Source organism: Apiospora hydei (genome assembly GCF_038363865.1).
Source record: "Apiospora hydei strain CBS 114990 chromosome Unknown utg000004l_segment0_segment0, whole genome shotgun sequence".
Taxonomy (NCBI): domain Eukaryota; kingdom Fungi; phylum Ascomycota; class Sordariomycetes; order Amphisphaeriales; family Apiosporaceae; genus Apiospora; species Apiospora hydei.
In genome coordinates this window covers 852,882-868,059 of record NW_027117363.1, presented here as the reverse complement: position 1 = coordinate 868,059, position 15,178 = coordinate 852,882, and the positions used below count along the sequence as shown (strand labels likewise).

General features: G+C 55.4%; 6 protein-coding genes across 6 annotated transcripts; 2 read left to right on the top strand and 4 right to left on the bottom strand.

Moving 5' to 3' along the window:
• Positions 1–963: 963 nt before the first annotated feature.
• On the bottom strand, positions 964–2,241 carry PG997_002787 (uncharacterized protein; the record flags this gene model as incomplete). The annotated part of the gene is made up of 2 exons (XM_066807102.1): positions 964–1,245; positions 1,381–2,241. The coding sequence occupies 2 exons, from the start codon at positions 2,239–2,241 to the stop codon at positions 964–966; spliced, it is 1,143 nt and encodes a 380-aa protein (XP_066670720.1).
• Positions 2,242–2,581: 340 nt separating this feature from the next.
• Positions 2,582–4,281, bottom strand: PG997_002786 (MFS general substrate transporter; the record flags this gene model as incomplete). Its single annotated transcript, XM_066807101.1, has 4 exons — positions 2,582–3,218; positions 3,286–3,516; positions 3,576–3,790; positions 3,871–4,281. The coding sequence occupies 4 exons, from the start codon at positions 4,279–4,281 to the stop codon at positions 2,582–2,584; spliced, it is 1,494 nt and encodes a 497-aa protein (XP_066670719.1).
• Positions 4,282–4,830: 549 nt separating this feature from the next.
• Positions 4,831–6,236, top strand: PG997_002785 (uncharacterized protein; the record flags this gene model as incomplete). Its single annotated transcript, XM_066807100.1, has 4 exons — positions 4,831–4,890; positions 4,957–5,317; positions 5,380–5,748; positions 5,824–6,236. 4 exons carry the CDS (start codon positions 4,831–4,833, stop codon positions 6,234–6,236), a joined length of 1,203 nt encoding a protein of 400 aa, XP_066670718.1.
• A 181-nt stretch (positions 6,237–6,417) lies between these two features.
• On the bottom strand, positions 6,418–8,657 carry PG997_002784 (uncharacterized protein; the record flags this gene model as incomplete). Its single annotated transcript, XM_066807099.1, has 2 exons — positions 6,418–8,458; positions 8,533–8,657. 2 exons carry the CDS (start codon positions 8,655–8,657, stop codon positions 6,418–6,420), a joined length of 2,166 nt encoding a protein of 721 aa, XP_066670717.1.
• A 1,268-nt stretch (positions 8,658–9,925) lies between these two features.
• Positions 9,926–12,910, top strand: PG997_002783 (uncharacterized protein; the record flags this gene model as incomplete). Its single annotated transcript, XM_066807098.1, has 1 exon — positions 9,926–12,910. The coding sequence occupies one exon, from the start codon at positions 9,926–9,928 to the stop codon at positions 12,908–12,910; it is 2,985 nt and encodes a 994-aa protein (XP_066670716.1).
• A 1,149-nt stretch (positions 12,911–14,059) lies between these two features.
• Positions 14,060–14,617, bottom strand: PG997_002782 (uncharacterized protein; the record flags this gene model as incomplete). The annotated part of the gene is made up of 1 exon (XM_066807097.1): positions 14,060–14,617. One exon carries the CDS (start codon positions 14,615–14,617, stop codon positions 14,060–14,062), a length of 558 nt encoding a protein of 185 aa, XP_066670715.1.
• Between the last annotated feature and the right edge of the window lie 561 nt (positions 14,618–15,178).

Sequence of the window (15,178 nt, the reverse complement as noted above, 5' to 3'; positions counted from 1 at the left end):
TTAGAGGACAAAATATCAACAAATATATAATTTTCTGACATGAGACGATCCTCAGTTGTGAAAAAGAAAAGAGAAAAAAGGGAAAGAGAAAGAAAAAGGAAAAAGAAAAGAAAAAAAACCTAAAAAAAAACTGCGTAGTTGGACTATATGCTGTACCGTCGGACTCCCAGAATTAAACATATTAGAGACAGCGCATCCACATCTAGAAATACAGGCCCTTGTAAAGCGTCCAGAACAAACGAGAGTAGACGAATAAGACATGAAAAAGAAAAACAAAGTAAAACATACAACACCGAGGATTCCCAGATCGTCACCGACTCTAGTACTAATTTGGCGCTTCTCAGCTGGTCTATGGGAGAGCGGACGGGATCCCGAATACTCTGAGAGCTGTGGTCGTATGTGAGAGAATGTTTACTTACAGTATTACTTATCCCCTCCATCAACTGCGTTATCCTATTACCCCTTTCCTTGGGAAATACTGGACTATACAGGCCGCCCCCATGTAAAATACAGATCAAATCTCAGTGTACTACTCGTTTTGATCGAGGCCTGGTGGGGGACGACCACCTCGTCGTAATTTGAGTTTACCCCTATTCAGGGCGACCAGAAGTTCAACAACACAGCACACGCTTCCCTCCAGTCTTTATATATCTAAATTACCCCTTCCTCCCTTGACCGGGCCGGGGTAGCCTAGCGGTAGTAGTCTTATTCCTATACTTAGAGGCAAGAGGGTTCAACTCCCTCTGCGGTCACTTTGCTCTTTTTTCTTTTTTTTCGTTTTTGTCTTTTCCCCTTTTCATTTAATATACTTTATTACTTGCACCCCAAGCACCACGCACTGTTTCCCTCTCATTTAACGATTCAAACCTTTTTTATTTGCGAATATTCGTTTTTGTTCAATTACACATGAGCATATTCGCACCCTAGAACCCTTTTACTTCAAATTCACAATGAAACACCATTTCAAGACGAAGGCACCGCCGCCTTACCAGCCGAGAAGCCTTCCGTCTTATACATGGCCTGGGCCCGCCGCTTTACCCACTCGGAGCAGCTGATCTCCTCGTAGTGCTTCTCCTCGCCCTCGGCGACGCAGCTGTCCAGCACGCCGCAGCTCTCGTTCCAGTTGAAGCCGACGAAGAAGGGCATGCTGACGCGCTCGCGCCCGCTCCAGTTCTGGGCCCGGTGTACCGTGCTGATGTAGCGGTCGTTCGTAATGCGCTGGAGGTAGTCCGCGATGTTGACGACCTTGCGAGGAGTCAGTATGTTGTCTATGCTTGGTAGAACTGACCTGCATAGAACCGATTGAAGACACTATTGCTCCCCGGCATAGGCTCGTCATGGAACGTGTAGGGAAGCGGTCAGAGAAATGAGCAAACTTACGAGCGTGCCCTCAATGGGTTTCGCATTGATCCACTGCCCTTGCCTGTTCAGGACCTGTAGACCCCCATTGTCGTCCTGCCAAAGGATGGTGAAGAGCTGGAAATCCGTGTGCGACCCGATCGAAACCTCCTGTTCCGACTGGGACCGAGCCACAGCATCAGCACCCGTGGGTTTGGGGATGGGCGGGTAGTAGTTCATCGCCAGTACGGCATCTGGGTAGGTCACTTTAGAATCGAAAAAGTGCTCGTCCAGATCGAGGGCCAGGGCGAAGGCCCGGACCAGGGCGCGGGCCAACCCCAGGCAGGACCGCCAGTAGTCCACGATGGCGGCCTTGAACTGCGGCATGTTGGCCGTGGCCTCCCAGGGGAAGTCCTCGAGACACAGGTGCGCCGCGACCTCGGGCGGAATCTTGGAAACATCGGCCACGGCCGGGTCGAAGCGCGGGTCGTAGGCCCAGGAGAAGCTCTCGCGCACGTCGACGGACTCGAAGGGGTTGATGCGCTGCGTGGCGGCGGCCTTGTAGCCGTTGAACCGCGCGGAGCGGTCGATGCTGGCGCGCTGCTTGACGTCGGCGGGCTGCCGGAAGAAGTCGAGGCAGGCCGCGTGCGCCGCGGCCGTGGTGGCGCGCGGGATCCCGTGCTGCGCGATGTAGAAGAAGCCCGTGTTGGTGGCCGCGTCGCGGATCTGGCGCGCGACGGCCTGGCGGTGGGACAGGGCGGCGCTGAAGAGGCCCGAGACGTCGATGACGGGGATCTCGGACGGGTGGGCGTCGCGGAGGGGGGTTTGCAGGACGGTGCGGGCTACGGGGCCGTTGCCGGAGGAGATTAGGAGTTGGGTGGTGGGGATCTCGCTAGTGGCCATGTTTTGGTGGTTTCAATCAGTATTGCTGCATTGGAGGTTGTGCACAGTGAGTTTGTTCATGCTTTCCAGTAGAGGGGTATCAGCAATACTAGAAATCTTCAGAACATGTTTCATCTGTCCTCTGTGCGAGTGTACCAATGCAGCGCTTGATTCATTGGCTTCATTGCTTCTCCATGCATGGTAGCGAAGCTGCAGCAGTGTTACTTCCCGACCCCATCGAGTCAGTCAGTCAGGCATCATCGGACCAAGCCGACGGCATATCTTTCCCGTCATTATCAGTGCTACAGAACCACCCCCACCCCCAGACTACGCTAACGTTCATTAATGCCCCGCCAAGTCTCTAGCGAAGACCCTTCTGTTCAATCGGTACCACCACTGTCTCTTCTGCTGCTGCTGCCCCCGATTGAGCTTCCATCCCATCCAGTCGCTTCTTGCCGTGCTCGGCGCGCAGCTCCAGAGCCCGCACCAGCACCACCCAGACGCACATCCCACCAACAAACCCCAAGCTGGCCTTGAACCCCTTGCCGAACGCGGGCGCGTCGGTCACCGGGTACAGGAACTGCTGCATGACGGCCGAGACGGCGCCGCCCCACGAGTTCATGATGGCGAGCGTGAGCGCGCGCACCTGGCTGTCGCCGCCCGTCAGCAGGTTGGCCCAGCTATAATAAATAGGCGACAGGGGGCCGTCGAGGCCCGCGCACATGTACGCGGCGACGCGCAGGCCCAGCGGGATCTGCCACACCACTAAACAGATTGTGCCGAACAGGAGGATGGCGAGGTTGAGCATTACCGCGGCCATGCGGCGGCCCGTCGTGTCGACGTAGATGTTCAACAGGAGCACCATGACAATGTTCCAGCCGTTGATCGCGGTCGGGATGTTGTTTACTTGGTACAGGGTCCAGCTGTGGTCCGGGTCGTTCTTCAGGTACAGCTGCATCACCGTGTTGGCGACTTTACCGACCGTCGTGTTCCAGAACCTGTTCGATCGCGCGTAAGCATACTCAATCGGATTATGGATAGCGCATGGTAAAGATCGCTACTTACATCCACAAGACGGTCAGGACGTAGAGCTGCCATGACTTCACACTTCGCAGAAACAGATCCCAGGTGAAATTGGACGTCTCCTCTCGGCCGTCTTCGACCAGTCGCTCTATGCAGCGAGCCTTGTCCTCGGCGCTCAGGTAGAAGGCCTTGGTGCTGTAGGGCGTGTCCGGGAAGAAGACGACCCCGTAAGCGGCGATTACGATCGTGATGATGCCGTCAATGATGAAGACCCTAGCGCAGTTAGTTATTTCGACACTTTGATCTTATGGGGCGAGCAGGCAAATTTTTACCATCTCCACGCGGATATCCCATTCTTGCCATCCAGGCTGGCCAGGACTGCGCTCTGCAAGTAGCCCGATATCATAGTGCCGACATATGCGGCACAGGCAAATATGGCTGTGCGCTTTCCCAGCTCCGTTCTCTTATACCAGGATCCAAGGACATACTGGATACCAACGAAGCAGGAGCCCTCTAGGAAGCCAACAATGAATCTAATGGGGTACAACTAATACCAATAACCCTTGGGATTAGTCTAAGAGACACCGGTTTTCGGCTGCTGTATGACGGACACCCGTGATGGCCTACCTGATTCACATTGGTGACCGCATACGTCGCAATCGTCAGTATCCCCCACACGAGCTCCAGCCCGGGCAGCAGTAACCGCGGCGGGATCCAGGTCAGGAGCAGGTTCGCCGGGATGGGCCCGAGGATCTGCCCGACGGCGAAGCAGGTCTGCGCGAGGTTGAACTCGGTGCCGAACATGGCCAGGTCCTCGCGCATGCCGCTGACGTAGGCGTTGCTCAGGTTCGACTGGTCGAGCCACTTGGTGAAGTACGCGAGGCAGCCATAGGTCAGGATGAAGAAGTCGATCTTGAAGAGGAGCTTCTTCTCGGAGGGCGGGGTGCCCTGGGGGTGCCAGATGAAGAAGGCGGGGCGGGTTGGGCCGTAGGAGGAGGCGAAGAGGTTTTTCGCGTAGTAGGATAGTGATAGAGCCATGTCGCGATGCCCGACTTGGAAAGCGAACGGTGTTAACGAGATGCCTCCGCGATGATAGTTCCTTCACAGTGGAATGCAAAAACGTCGCGAAATTCACCAAGCGTTGAACTACTAGATTGCTATCATGGGGGCTGGGAATAGTGTTATGCAATGGAAGATCTACTATGTAACACATCCACTCTCTGCACTCGGAATTCCCTTCGGTAAGTTCTCCCGATACGTCCATCTTGAGGCCGGGCGTGATCACCATAGCTCAAGCCAGTTCCGGATACGTGGGTGGTATCCCCGCTCGCGTGTCTATCGGAGCCAAGTGTGTGTCAATCAGATAGGGGAGTCCCGTCGGCCAGTTTGCGACACTAACGGTACCCGGCTATCGCGTGCAGCATCCTGCGAGGGGGTGGGGATTGCGGGGAACCCTCCGGCATTGGGGTTCATCCAGGGCAAGGTCGCATGTTGGTTGACCTGTGAGACCCGACTTGACTGTGCTCAATGAAAGATTGTATGCAGTGATTGATTTTTGGCTGACAACTAATACTAATACAAGTCAGAATGGCAGACGTCCTCGCTCCAATATCATCTGCTACCCAACCTTCGGCCGTTCCCGGTCAAGTAAGTTGACCATTAACCCACTGTGAGACCATGAAGAGTTGTGAGATGTACTAACAACATTCCCAGGACAAGAAATATGTCTACTTCCACTCTGGCTCCGAAGCGACCTACCGCGAAGTTTCAGACGCGCCCTCCTCGTCCTTCACTTCCATCCCGACCGTGGACCTCGCGGACCTAGACAGCGGCTCGCTCGAGGCGCGGAAGCGTATCGCCCGCGAGATCAGCGATGCGTGCCGCCAGTGCGGCTTCTTCTACATCAAGAACCACGGCGTCCCCGAGGACGTCATCCGGCAGACCTTCGCGCTGCTGCGGCGCTTCTTCGCCCTCGACCACGACGTCAAGATGGAGGCGCACGTGCAGAAGAACCCGGCTATCCGGGGGTACGAGCCCATGCTGGAGACGAACTTGGATCCTAGGACGAAAGGAGGTAAGTCATTCATTTCCGTTCCTTTAATCTTTCACTTTGACTCGACTCTGAACTTGCCGCAGACATCAAAGAAGCCTTCACCATGGGCGACTGCTACCTCGAACCCGAACAAGACTACCCGGGCAAGACCGGCGCTCCGGGCCCGCCGCCGCACGTCACCCAGCCGCAGAATATCTGGCCTCCTGCAGCACCATGGTGGCGCGAGGGGCTGTACGCCTACTACGCGCACGTCCTGCCCCTATCGCTCAAGCTCGTGCGCATCTTCGCTCTGGGCTTCGGGCTGGACGAGACCGCCTTCGACCCCATGTTCCGCTTCCCCATCACGGGGATGCGGCCCCTGCACTACCCGCCGACGCCGGGGGCGTCTTCTTCTTCCTCTTCTATGGAGGAGGAGGGGAATGTGGGATTGGGCGCGCATGCTGATTTCTCCTGTAAGTTCAGGCTTGGGGGGGCGGCTGTTCCCCGTCTGATCGATATTGAATAGACGGCAACTAACAAAGCAATAGGGCTCACCCTGGTCCTCCAAGACGACGTCCCCGCCCTCGAGGTCCTGAACCAAGCCGGCCACTGGGTCGACGCCCCTCCCGCTCCCGGTACGTTCGTGTGCAACGTGGGACAGTACCTGGAGCGGCAGAGCAATGGGCGGTACCCCGCGACGGTACACCGAGTACGGAACAAGACGGGAAAAGAACGTTATTCGCTGCCATTCTTTTTGACCCCCGGGCCTGAGGTCGACCTCGAAGTGTTGCCGTCTTGTTATGATGACCATGACCCGGAGAACCCGAAACGGTATGATACTATCAATGTGGGGGACTTGTATATCCGTCGCGTGCTCCCGGCGCGCAAGAAACACCCTACGAGCATCAAATACCGGGATGTGCTGCAGGAGCAGTGGAGCTACAGTATGCTTCTGTCATGAAGGAGAATATGAGAGCCTGGTCAGATACCAGATGATAGATTTCGCCGAGGGCGTATAGCAGCCACTTAAGGTACATGCAGAATCCAAATGAACAAGGCATATGGAACCTAGCGCGATAGAGTGCACTGGCCATTCATCTCACGAACACGGGGTTAAGTTCCATCCCCCACCATGGCGTCCATCACAGCCTCACCTGCCCATTGGTCGTCAGCGTCCTAGCCGCGCTCAGACGCGGATTCGTGTACTTGACCGTAGCTGAGACACTGGGATTCGAATTGCCGGAGACGCTATACGTCGCCAGCACGAACGTGTTCGCTGGGATCGCAGTCGGCACGTCGACCGACTTTAAAGAGCCGCCGTTATTCGCGGTAACCTGGAACGACGCGCCCGTGTACTCGACGTCGTCGAAGTTGCTGACATTGACAGCGAGCAGCCGACCACCATTACCAGACGTAGCGGCCAGGGCGACCCACCCGTCGGCGAGGCGGGCATCATTAGTGACCGGACGACCCGCTCGACGGCCCGGCAGCACGCCCGAGCGGTACGCGTTCTTCTGCGCCTCGGCCGAGGTCTTGGTGATGTCGGAGACGATGTAGTTGCGCAGGTACGTGTCGCCCTGAGTCCCCGAGCCGTTGGGCTTGCCGTCGAGGCCCTGGCCGGCCTTCCCGTAGTTGTCGATGAGGGTGTTGTTGCCCGTGTGCATGGGCCCGTTGCGGTTGGCCACGTACCAGCCCTGGTTGCCGAAGAAGATGTTGTTGAGCTGAACGTACGAGTTGGAGCCTTCGTCGTTGTACAAGCCCCAGTACCCGGAGTCGTACACGTAGTTGTTGGTCACGTACGTCGACGGGCTGGTCGACAGCGTGTACACGCCGCCCAGGTCCGTGTGGCTCTGGCCGTATCCGTGCACCAGGTTGCCGTCGATGACGTTGTTCTTCAGCGTCGTCGGCGTGTCGTACTTGGGCTGGTACTTGTACAGGCCCCGGTTCACGTACTCTTGGCTGCCGCCCGCGTCGTTGGAGCCCCACCCGTAGCCGTGGCAGATGCCGGAGTAGGGAGTGGTGTAGATATCGTTGTGCGAAATGGTCGAGTATTGGAGGTACGACAAGAAGATGGGCACCGTGGAGCTGAAGAGGGCGGAGTTGTTGGTGAAGATGTTGCCGGAGATGTTGATGCGCGTGACGGTTTGACGCTGGTTGGACGGATGGTGAGCTTCGGCCTGAATACCGCCCACGCTAATGCTGTTGCCCATGACTTGGGTGAAGTACCCATCCGTGATGGAAATGTCGCTGGCGCCGAGACCGACTTTGGACAGGTGGGCATTGGGGTCGTTTCCGACTCCGATGCCACCATTACCAATCTCCGTGAAAGTGCATCCCGTTAAGTTCACCTTAGTGGCTGCGCTGATCTGGAAGGCGCTGGGCATTTGCCACCAGAATGGACGAGTCGCCTCATGTTCGGGGTAGGTCTTGTCTTCGCCAATATAGCCACCCGTCTGCTGATCGGCGAACCCAAGCTTGCCCGGCCGAAGCCAGGTCGAGTGGGAGAAGGTAAGCCCCTCGAAGTTGATGTCATGCGCCGGGTTATCGTAAGAGCCACTGATGGAGATCAACACTTCCTGCACCCCAAGATAAGTGTCCAATTTACTCAGGCCCTCCCCACCGAGGGGCTTGTAGTAGACCTTGCCGGCTTGTGAATCCAGGAAGAATTGGCCGCCCTCAACCAAGAGGGCCAGTGAGTTCTGTACCCAGACTCCGAAGTCGGCAAAGGGGTTGGAGACGGTGTCCCAGCCAATGATTTGGTTTGCCCAGCTGTTCTGCTTCATCACGAGCTCTCGGTTTCCGACAGACACGATCGGGGCATAGCGGTCGGTGAAGGACGAGATGAAGCGGACCTCGGCACCGGCGATACCTTTGGTGTTCATGAGCCAGTCGTAATTGCCCGAGTTCCATTTCATCGAGGTGCTGGTGTAGCTGAAGTCCTTGCGGTTGGCAATCTTCCTGCGCGCATAGTTGGCTGCTTTCCCACCGACGAACAGATTGCGGGACTGCGTTCCCACAGGGACTGAGGCCGAATAGATGCCATTGCTTCCAGCCGTCCAGCCGGTAACCTTTAGGCCACCCGAGATGATTGATCCCTTCTCTCCAAGCCAGTTGACTTTGTGCCCATCTTTGCCCGAGTCGGCACTCGTGAAGTTGAGGGGGCCGTGAGAGTGTAGGTCCCAGCTGCGATGTGGACATTGATGTCTTCAGTCAAAGTCTTGCCGAGCTGGGCACGAACGGCCTCTTTAGCCTTGGACACAGTCTTGAAAGCCTGGTCGGCCGAGGTTCCTCCATTGCTGTCGGAACCGTCTGGAGACAGGTAGAAGTCCGTAGCAAGCACGGCGCTGGCCAGGATCGATCCGATAAAGAGACTCAACTTCATCTTGATATGTCCAAGATTAAACGAAAACAATGCTCCGGTAGACCAACATGCTGGGGATCCCTGGACCGGGGATATGTGACTGGCTTTGGATTTATAGATTATCGACTGTCTTTGGACGTGTCACTTCGCTTGTGGGCAGGTCTGGCCACCCGTGCGTGTGTGCTACTGTTTGCGGCGGGGTCATGGTGCAGCATTCCCAGAAGGAGCCGTCTCCCGCGGCAAAAATATCACATCGTATCCATCCCGTGCGCTTCCACTTACACGGGATCGGCGAGAAATCTCCGGCCGGAGTGAGATCGCAATAAGGCTATAAGGTTATCGGCCCAATAAGAAGCCACCAATCCGGAGAATTCTCCGTAAAGGTCCCGTTGCATCGATGTAACCTGACAGATATGAGGGGAACGGGGAGGTGCAATGACGACGCGACGATACACGGCAGGATAGTGTCTAGAAGACGGGCTGCACATCATGCGTCTTGGTAGCGAGTGATGATTCGAGCGGTAACAGGACCCTACCGGCAGGCGGGTAATATGGTGGGCGAGATCATGAGCGAGGCGGTTTGAACGACAAATGCACTGGTAACTTGATGGTGTGGGCCAATGCGCCTATTCAGGCGAAGTAGGAAAGCACAAGAAGCTGGATTTTGAAGTGCATGTATGTAGGATCCATAGCTTTGCTTCCGATATAGCTGGACTGCGACTTCCTGTCAAGTGGAATCGATCAATTGAGCTCCATGATCCATTTCAGCCTGGTTCGGCAGTCGCTGCTTGAGATCATGAGGTGGGGGCCCCGCGCCGCGCTAATACCTCCACCTAGCAGCGAACCTTAGGTACTTAGGTACTTACCCTTTTCGCTATTGATGCCTGTTGCTTGTTCAAGGTGAAGAGGCGCCCTGAATAAACAACGGTCTACGCTCATACTGGTAGAGACATGCCAGATATATGGCTTCTAAGCATCTGAAGCAACACATCTCTCCACGACACGATGGCATGGCTGGCCCAGGGATGAGGTTGTTGGTGGTCTGTGTGCTGAACACAACTCATTTTGGAATCGTATCTAGGCTCTCTCATAATACATCATCACCTTCCCACCAGATTGTTAAGGTTGCGTGTCTTTTGAAGGGGAAAGGATGGGGCGTGGCCGCGTGGATAACATAACTGCTGCCATGGTAGTAGCGGGCCAGCTATCGATAAGACCTGCAGCGCTCATCTGGACTCGAAAGTCAACTTTCTGGATTTGGTCCATCACCAAGTGCATTGCATTCACTCATGGCAGAAAAACAAGCAGACAACCCGCCATTGGGCGACTTCTTGGCCAAATATCGCCAATACAAGGACGACACACTCACTTTGTCCTCGTGGCTCGCCGAGAACGCCCTAAAATGCGGCTTCGACATCAAGCCTGGTGCGGCCGCCCCGGGTCCAGCTAAAGTCGGCGGTGGTCGCTTGAAGGGCAAGGGCCGCAAGAAAGCAAAGGAGGCTGCCGCAAAGTCTTCGTCGGCTGCGACTGCCTCGGGGCCTCAGTACATCATCCAGGTTTCCCAGTTCGTGCCCATGGCACAAGCCATTGCAGCATACAAGCCCAAACCCAACGTGCCCCCATCACTCAGTCGCCTATTCGATCGCGTCATCGAGGCCCGGCGCCAGTTTGGCCGCTGGTATGCTGGAATGAAAGCAACTGGACCCCTCCTAGCTAGCAATGAGCGACACAGCCATTTCATCGACGTGCTGCAGGCTACATGGGAGGTCCTTGTCCCCTTCGAGGAGGCCCGGAAGACGTCCAAGTCGTCGCCCAAGACCGCGGATGAAAATCGGAAGAAGGGTGGCTTCCTGTCCTCCTTGGAGAACCGGTTTGCCAATCTCCATGTTGAATCGCCTAGCGATTCTTTTGGCGGCCATGCTGCCTCCACCCCTTCTGATGAGGATGAATCTCCCAAATTGTCCACCAGCATCAATGTCCAGATCCAGAGAGATGAGGACGATGTCGAGAAGGACTTCTTCCTTGCCATATACACCTTCTTGAATGAGCTCAACTATGCTCGAGGTTACGTCGAAACTGCCTGGGAAGATATGGCAACAGACCCAGACGTACTTGCCCAGGCAGCATTGCGGAGCAACCTCATCATCCAATTGGTGCGCCGGGCGGAAATGAGCCTCGAGAACTGTGTTGAGCGCCCAAAGAGATTTCCTGCTTCCACCTATCCGACATGGACGTTTCCTTTTATCTTCTTGTTCAATATAATGGGCTTTCTAGAACAACCGCTAGTCGGGAGACTTCCCGCAAAAGCGCGGCTAGACAACATTACAAAACCGGACTTCCAGACTATAGGCAACAAGGGCATTGGGACCTTCGATGCGGCTGGAGAATGGGCCGACTTCTGCTTCGCCAAGCCATTCATAGTCTTCCACTATGCTATCCACAGGTCCAAGCCCACCCCCAGGGGAGGCATATCACTTGGGGCGCTGAACGCGGACCAGTGGTGTAGCGACGACGATGCCGAAATATTCCAAACTTTCAACCGTATCCAAGCCGTCGCCCTTACAACCAACAACGAGATGGCAGAGGACGAAGTAACAAGAGGCGTCCGTGCGGCCACGGAGACAAATACAGTACCAATTTGGGCTCTTTTCGGGTTTCAATGTCTTCTTGATATGAACCATCTCTTCAAGACCAATGAGGCTACAATGTTCGGTAGTCCACTACTTGAGCTTCAAAGACATGTCTCAATGGCAGTAAAGAATCTCAACGACATCGACATTGAGCGTAACCTCAAACCACCAATCGGACCTACCCCTCCTCATGCTCAGGAACTGATGGTATTAGTTGATACTGTTAACAACAAGGCACTGGATGGGGCTTTGACCGAACAGCTAACCGAACATAACGCAGGCATATTACCGTTCTACCTCGAAGATCCCGACTTTTTCCTCGAGTACAATCCTATACGGTGTGGACTTATGCTTTACAACCTCCGCCTCCAGCTTTACGACCGAGCGTTGACCTTCGATACGGGACTCCTTATATTGATACCCATGATCCATCTTTACAAGATGTGCCGGCTTGTGTATCCTGAGATGCCGGCTTGGCCGGACATGGAGTTCCTCCTGCTACACCAAGATGTGGAGCGCCTCTTCATCGGCGGCTTGCCATCCTCACTCACTGAGTCGACATCGAAGTACGCTCTAGCAATGGGCATGTCGGCGCAGGCGCTCTCCAAAATGAAGCGCACGGGGAAAATGAAATCCCCAAATTTCGACAAGATGCGTTTTGCCCAGAATACCTGTCCAATTGGCAGCATTCTGGTCAGTTCACTCGGGGGTTATGCTAAGGACGACGACATGGTCATTTTAGAACTTGTGCGATGGCTAAATGACCCCAAGAAGATGGACCTTGCCGACTCTCTTATTGACCGACAGCCGCGTCCTTCCGCAGAAGTCTTAGAGAAAGATGACACTCTAGTCGAGACAGCGGAAGAAGAGAAGCAGCTCATGCGCGAGAAATTCAGCTTCCCTCATGCTAGCATATCCGACACAATCGCCTTTTCCGAAATCTTCATCCATAGTGAGCGTGATATTCTCAACTTTGACTGGGTCGAGTTCGTGCACACTGCCAATGAAATGGCCACGCATTTTTCGTCCATTCTGGGTCGTTACTACCCTGACCAGTATAAGGAAACCAACGGGCTGTTCTGTGGCATGCTGACAGAGCTCATGAGCGAGGCCGAAGGTGCAGAGAAACGAGCCAACACCAAAGGCCGCGACCGAGCCACACTCGCTGAGCTCGCTCCGCCTGCGCTGAAGGAGATCCGCGACGCAATGCAAGCTAGGGGCCTGGCCAGCGGGCCTCATGATAAAAGAGAAGTCGACACTAAAGATGGGAAGAAGGAGGCTGTTTGGTGGACCATGGACCGCGGCATCGCCTCCGTCATGCGCCGTTATGGTTTCGGCCCCATGTCTCTCCTCGCTACTTCAGAGCAGTCTCTGAGAGACCGCTTCTACCAGAACTGGTCGGCCGAGGACCTCGAGCGCAGCTATGCCGTACAGGAAGTCCGTGCCCTTCATGGACTGGTCGATTATGTCGGACTGGACAAGGAATGGGATGAGTGTTTTCCAGAGCCAGACGAGGGGCTGGATTCGGATCTTGATGACGACGACGACGACGACGACGAAGGAGAAGACGCAGAGGGCAGTGGCAGCGGCGACTCCTTGGCAATACTCCAGTTAACATGGAGGCCTTTGTGCGCGAGCGCGTAGTGGAGGCTATTGAAGCGACGCACGGAGGGGGATGGGGCGGTATGTGGATTTGGACTTGCTCACGAGTCGGGTGATGCAGATGACGCCGGGCAACCTCGGCGCGATTACGAGGCCTCATACTGCCGAGTTTCGGGAAAAGGTGGGGGATGAACTCGCAGACTGTATGTGCGACGTCTTGGACGAGGGTATAACGTTTTATGAGTGATTTGCCACGAAACCACTGGTCTTCCTTGTCAGAATCGGAGTCGATAAGGGCTTGTGGGATTCTTGGCCATAGAGCCTGCCATCCCCGGGGATCGATTTCAGATCTGTACGTATGTACACGTATTTAAGACGGTAGTGGGAAGCTCAGTAAATGGGGATGATGCGCACGTCGCATACGGCCGCTCTCCGCCCAGATGGACAACAGGACGACATTTTCTTTACTCAGTCTACATTGACCTAGAAGGCCGACATCTTAAACATTTCGTTAACAAGACATATGCGAGATGGAATCGTTAGAGTTCGCTGCTCCGCCCGCCCGCGGGCTGTGATCTCTGGCCACCGGTTCAACTCTACTCGGCGTATCTCCTCCTACCAAGCACGCCACCCAGTCAATCCACTTCGTAGCCAGTGACGGTTGAAGACTTCTCCTCGCATTGGAGTTCTGGCGTCACTACCAAGAAACACAAGTATGCTGAGCTATTATTTTCTCCCAACTGAGATCCAGAGAAGCCCAGGGCCTGACTGGTATAGTGACTTGTGTACGTTTATTGGTTGGTGTTCTCCTTTCGTAAAATGGTCCAAGTCGCTATTGGGTCGCGTTCTCGTTGGACGCCGGTTCTTGATCTGCGAGGCACCAGTCCGATGCCACCAAAGTTTGGATGCGAAACCCTTGAGCTAGCCCCCTGGACCTCGCAGCAGCTCCAAGACTGTTTGTTATTGACCTATATCAGGTAAAAGCGCCGGTGGACGTCGTAAGCCAAGGCTACTTTTTTACTGCTCGCTCGCTCGAGGTATGGCTCGGGCTTCCAAGGAGGAGACAAGCCATTCAGGGCCGAGGAGAGGTAGAGACGGCTATGGCATTGGCATCCTGCCATGCGTGTCGGCGATCCTCTCACGTCGCTAGCTCGGCTGGCCGGCGTCCACCGTCGGTGCTGCTGCGCGGGGTCAACCTCTCGGGGGCGTCGATGAACACGTCTCTGTGATTGCTAGGGGACCTTGGCGGAGGTCTTTGGTCGTGCCGCACGGCGGCGCTTTCGAGTTCGCTCCGGACGCCGAGGTCTGGCGTTGTGCTGCCACGCAACTCGGCCCACTGGCTGGCAATTGCAGCTGTTGTAGCGTCAAGCTCGGTCCGCTGCTGCTGCTGCTGCTGAGGATCGTGCGTTGCTGTTTCGGGAAGCTCAACAGCCCCGTCGTCGAATCGAGAGGTCGCCTCGAGCCCCCTCGTACGTGCCCCAGCGAAGAACCGGGAAGATCAGTAGACTTCACACTGACAATGGTGTCGGCTGTTCCCTGAAGGATTTCCAGCTGCTTCTCACTTATGTCCCTCCTCGGAATCTCTCCTATCGGGCCGGGCTCTATCGCTCGCATAGGGCTATGGTCGTGGTCTTTTGCCCCCGGCATCGCGGTCGACGAGTCGCTCTGCATGGCCTCTTCGCTCAAGGCCGCGCGCTTCTTCTTGCGCAGGATGTGCCTGCGGACGAAGAAGATGCCTAGTGAGATCATGGCGATGAGGGCGATGGAGCCTACGACACTGCCGACGATGCGTCCCGTTGTTATGTCTGATAAGGTACGCTTGTGTTAATATGCGGAAGAGAGAATCATGGGAAGATAGATGCATGAACTGACAATGTCGAGTATTGGAGTCACGGATGTCTCGTCCGATTATGTACATGTTTTGTTTCACTGGGGTTGTTCGCTTCTGTTGAACCAGGCAGACAAGAACCATCAAATAGGGAAGTGTAGGTGAACAAAGGGAACAGTCATAATTTCACATGGCAAGCCATCGGTGAGGCCGCCGCCCCGTTGATTGCTGGATCTCAGAACCAGAGGAAGTCTTTTAAGATTTGGTCCTCTAGTCGCATCTGGTTTCGCGGTGATCATTGTCGGTTCCAGGCCTAGCAGGACAGCCGACACGGGAGATATCAACTCTAAAACACACGCTATCTCCAGCCCGACGTGCGGAGGTTGGCTGCTCAGCCACGCCGCAGTAGCAAAGATGTGAGTTTGGGGGCGCTTTCATCGCTCGAGAGCTGGGTGGTTGCAAATCAGGATCGCCGAGATCTA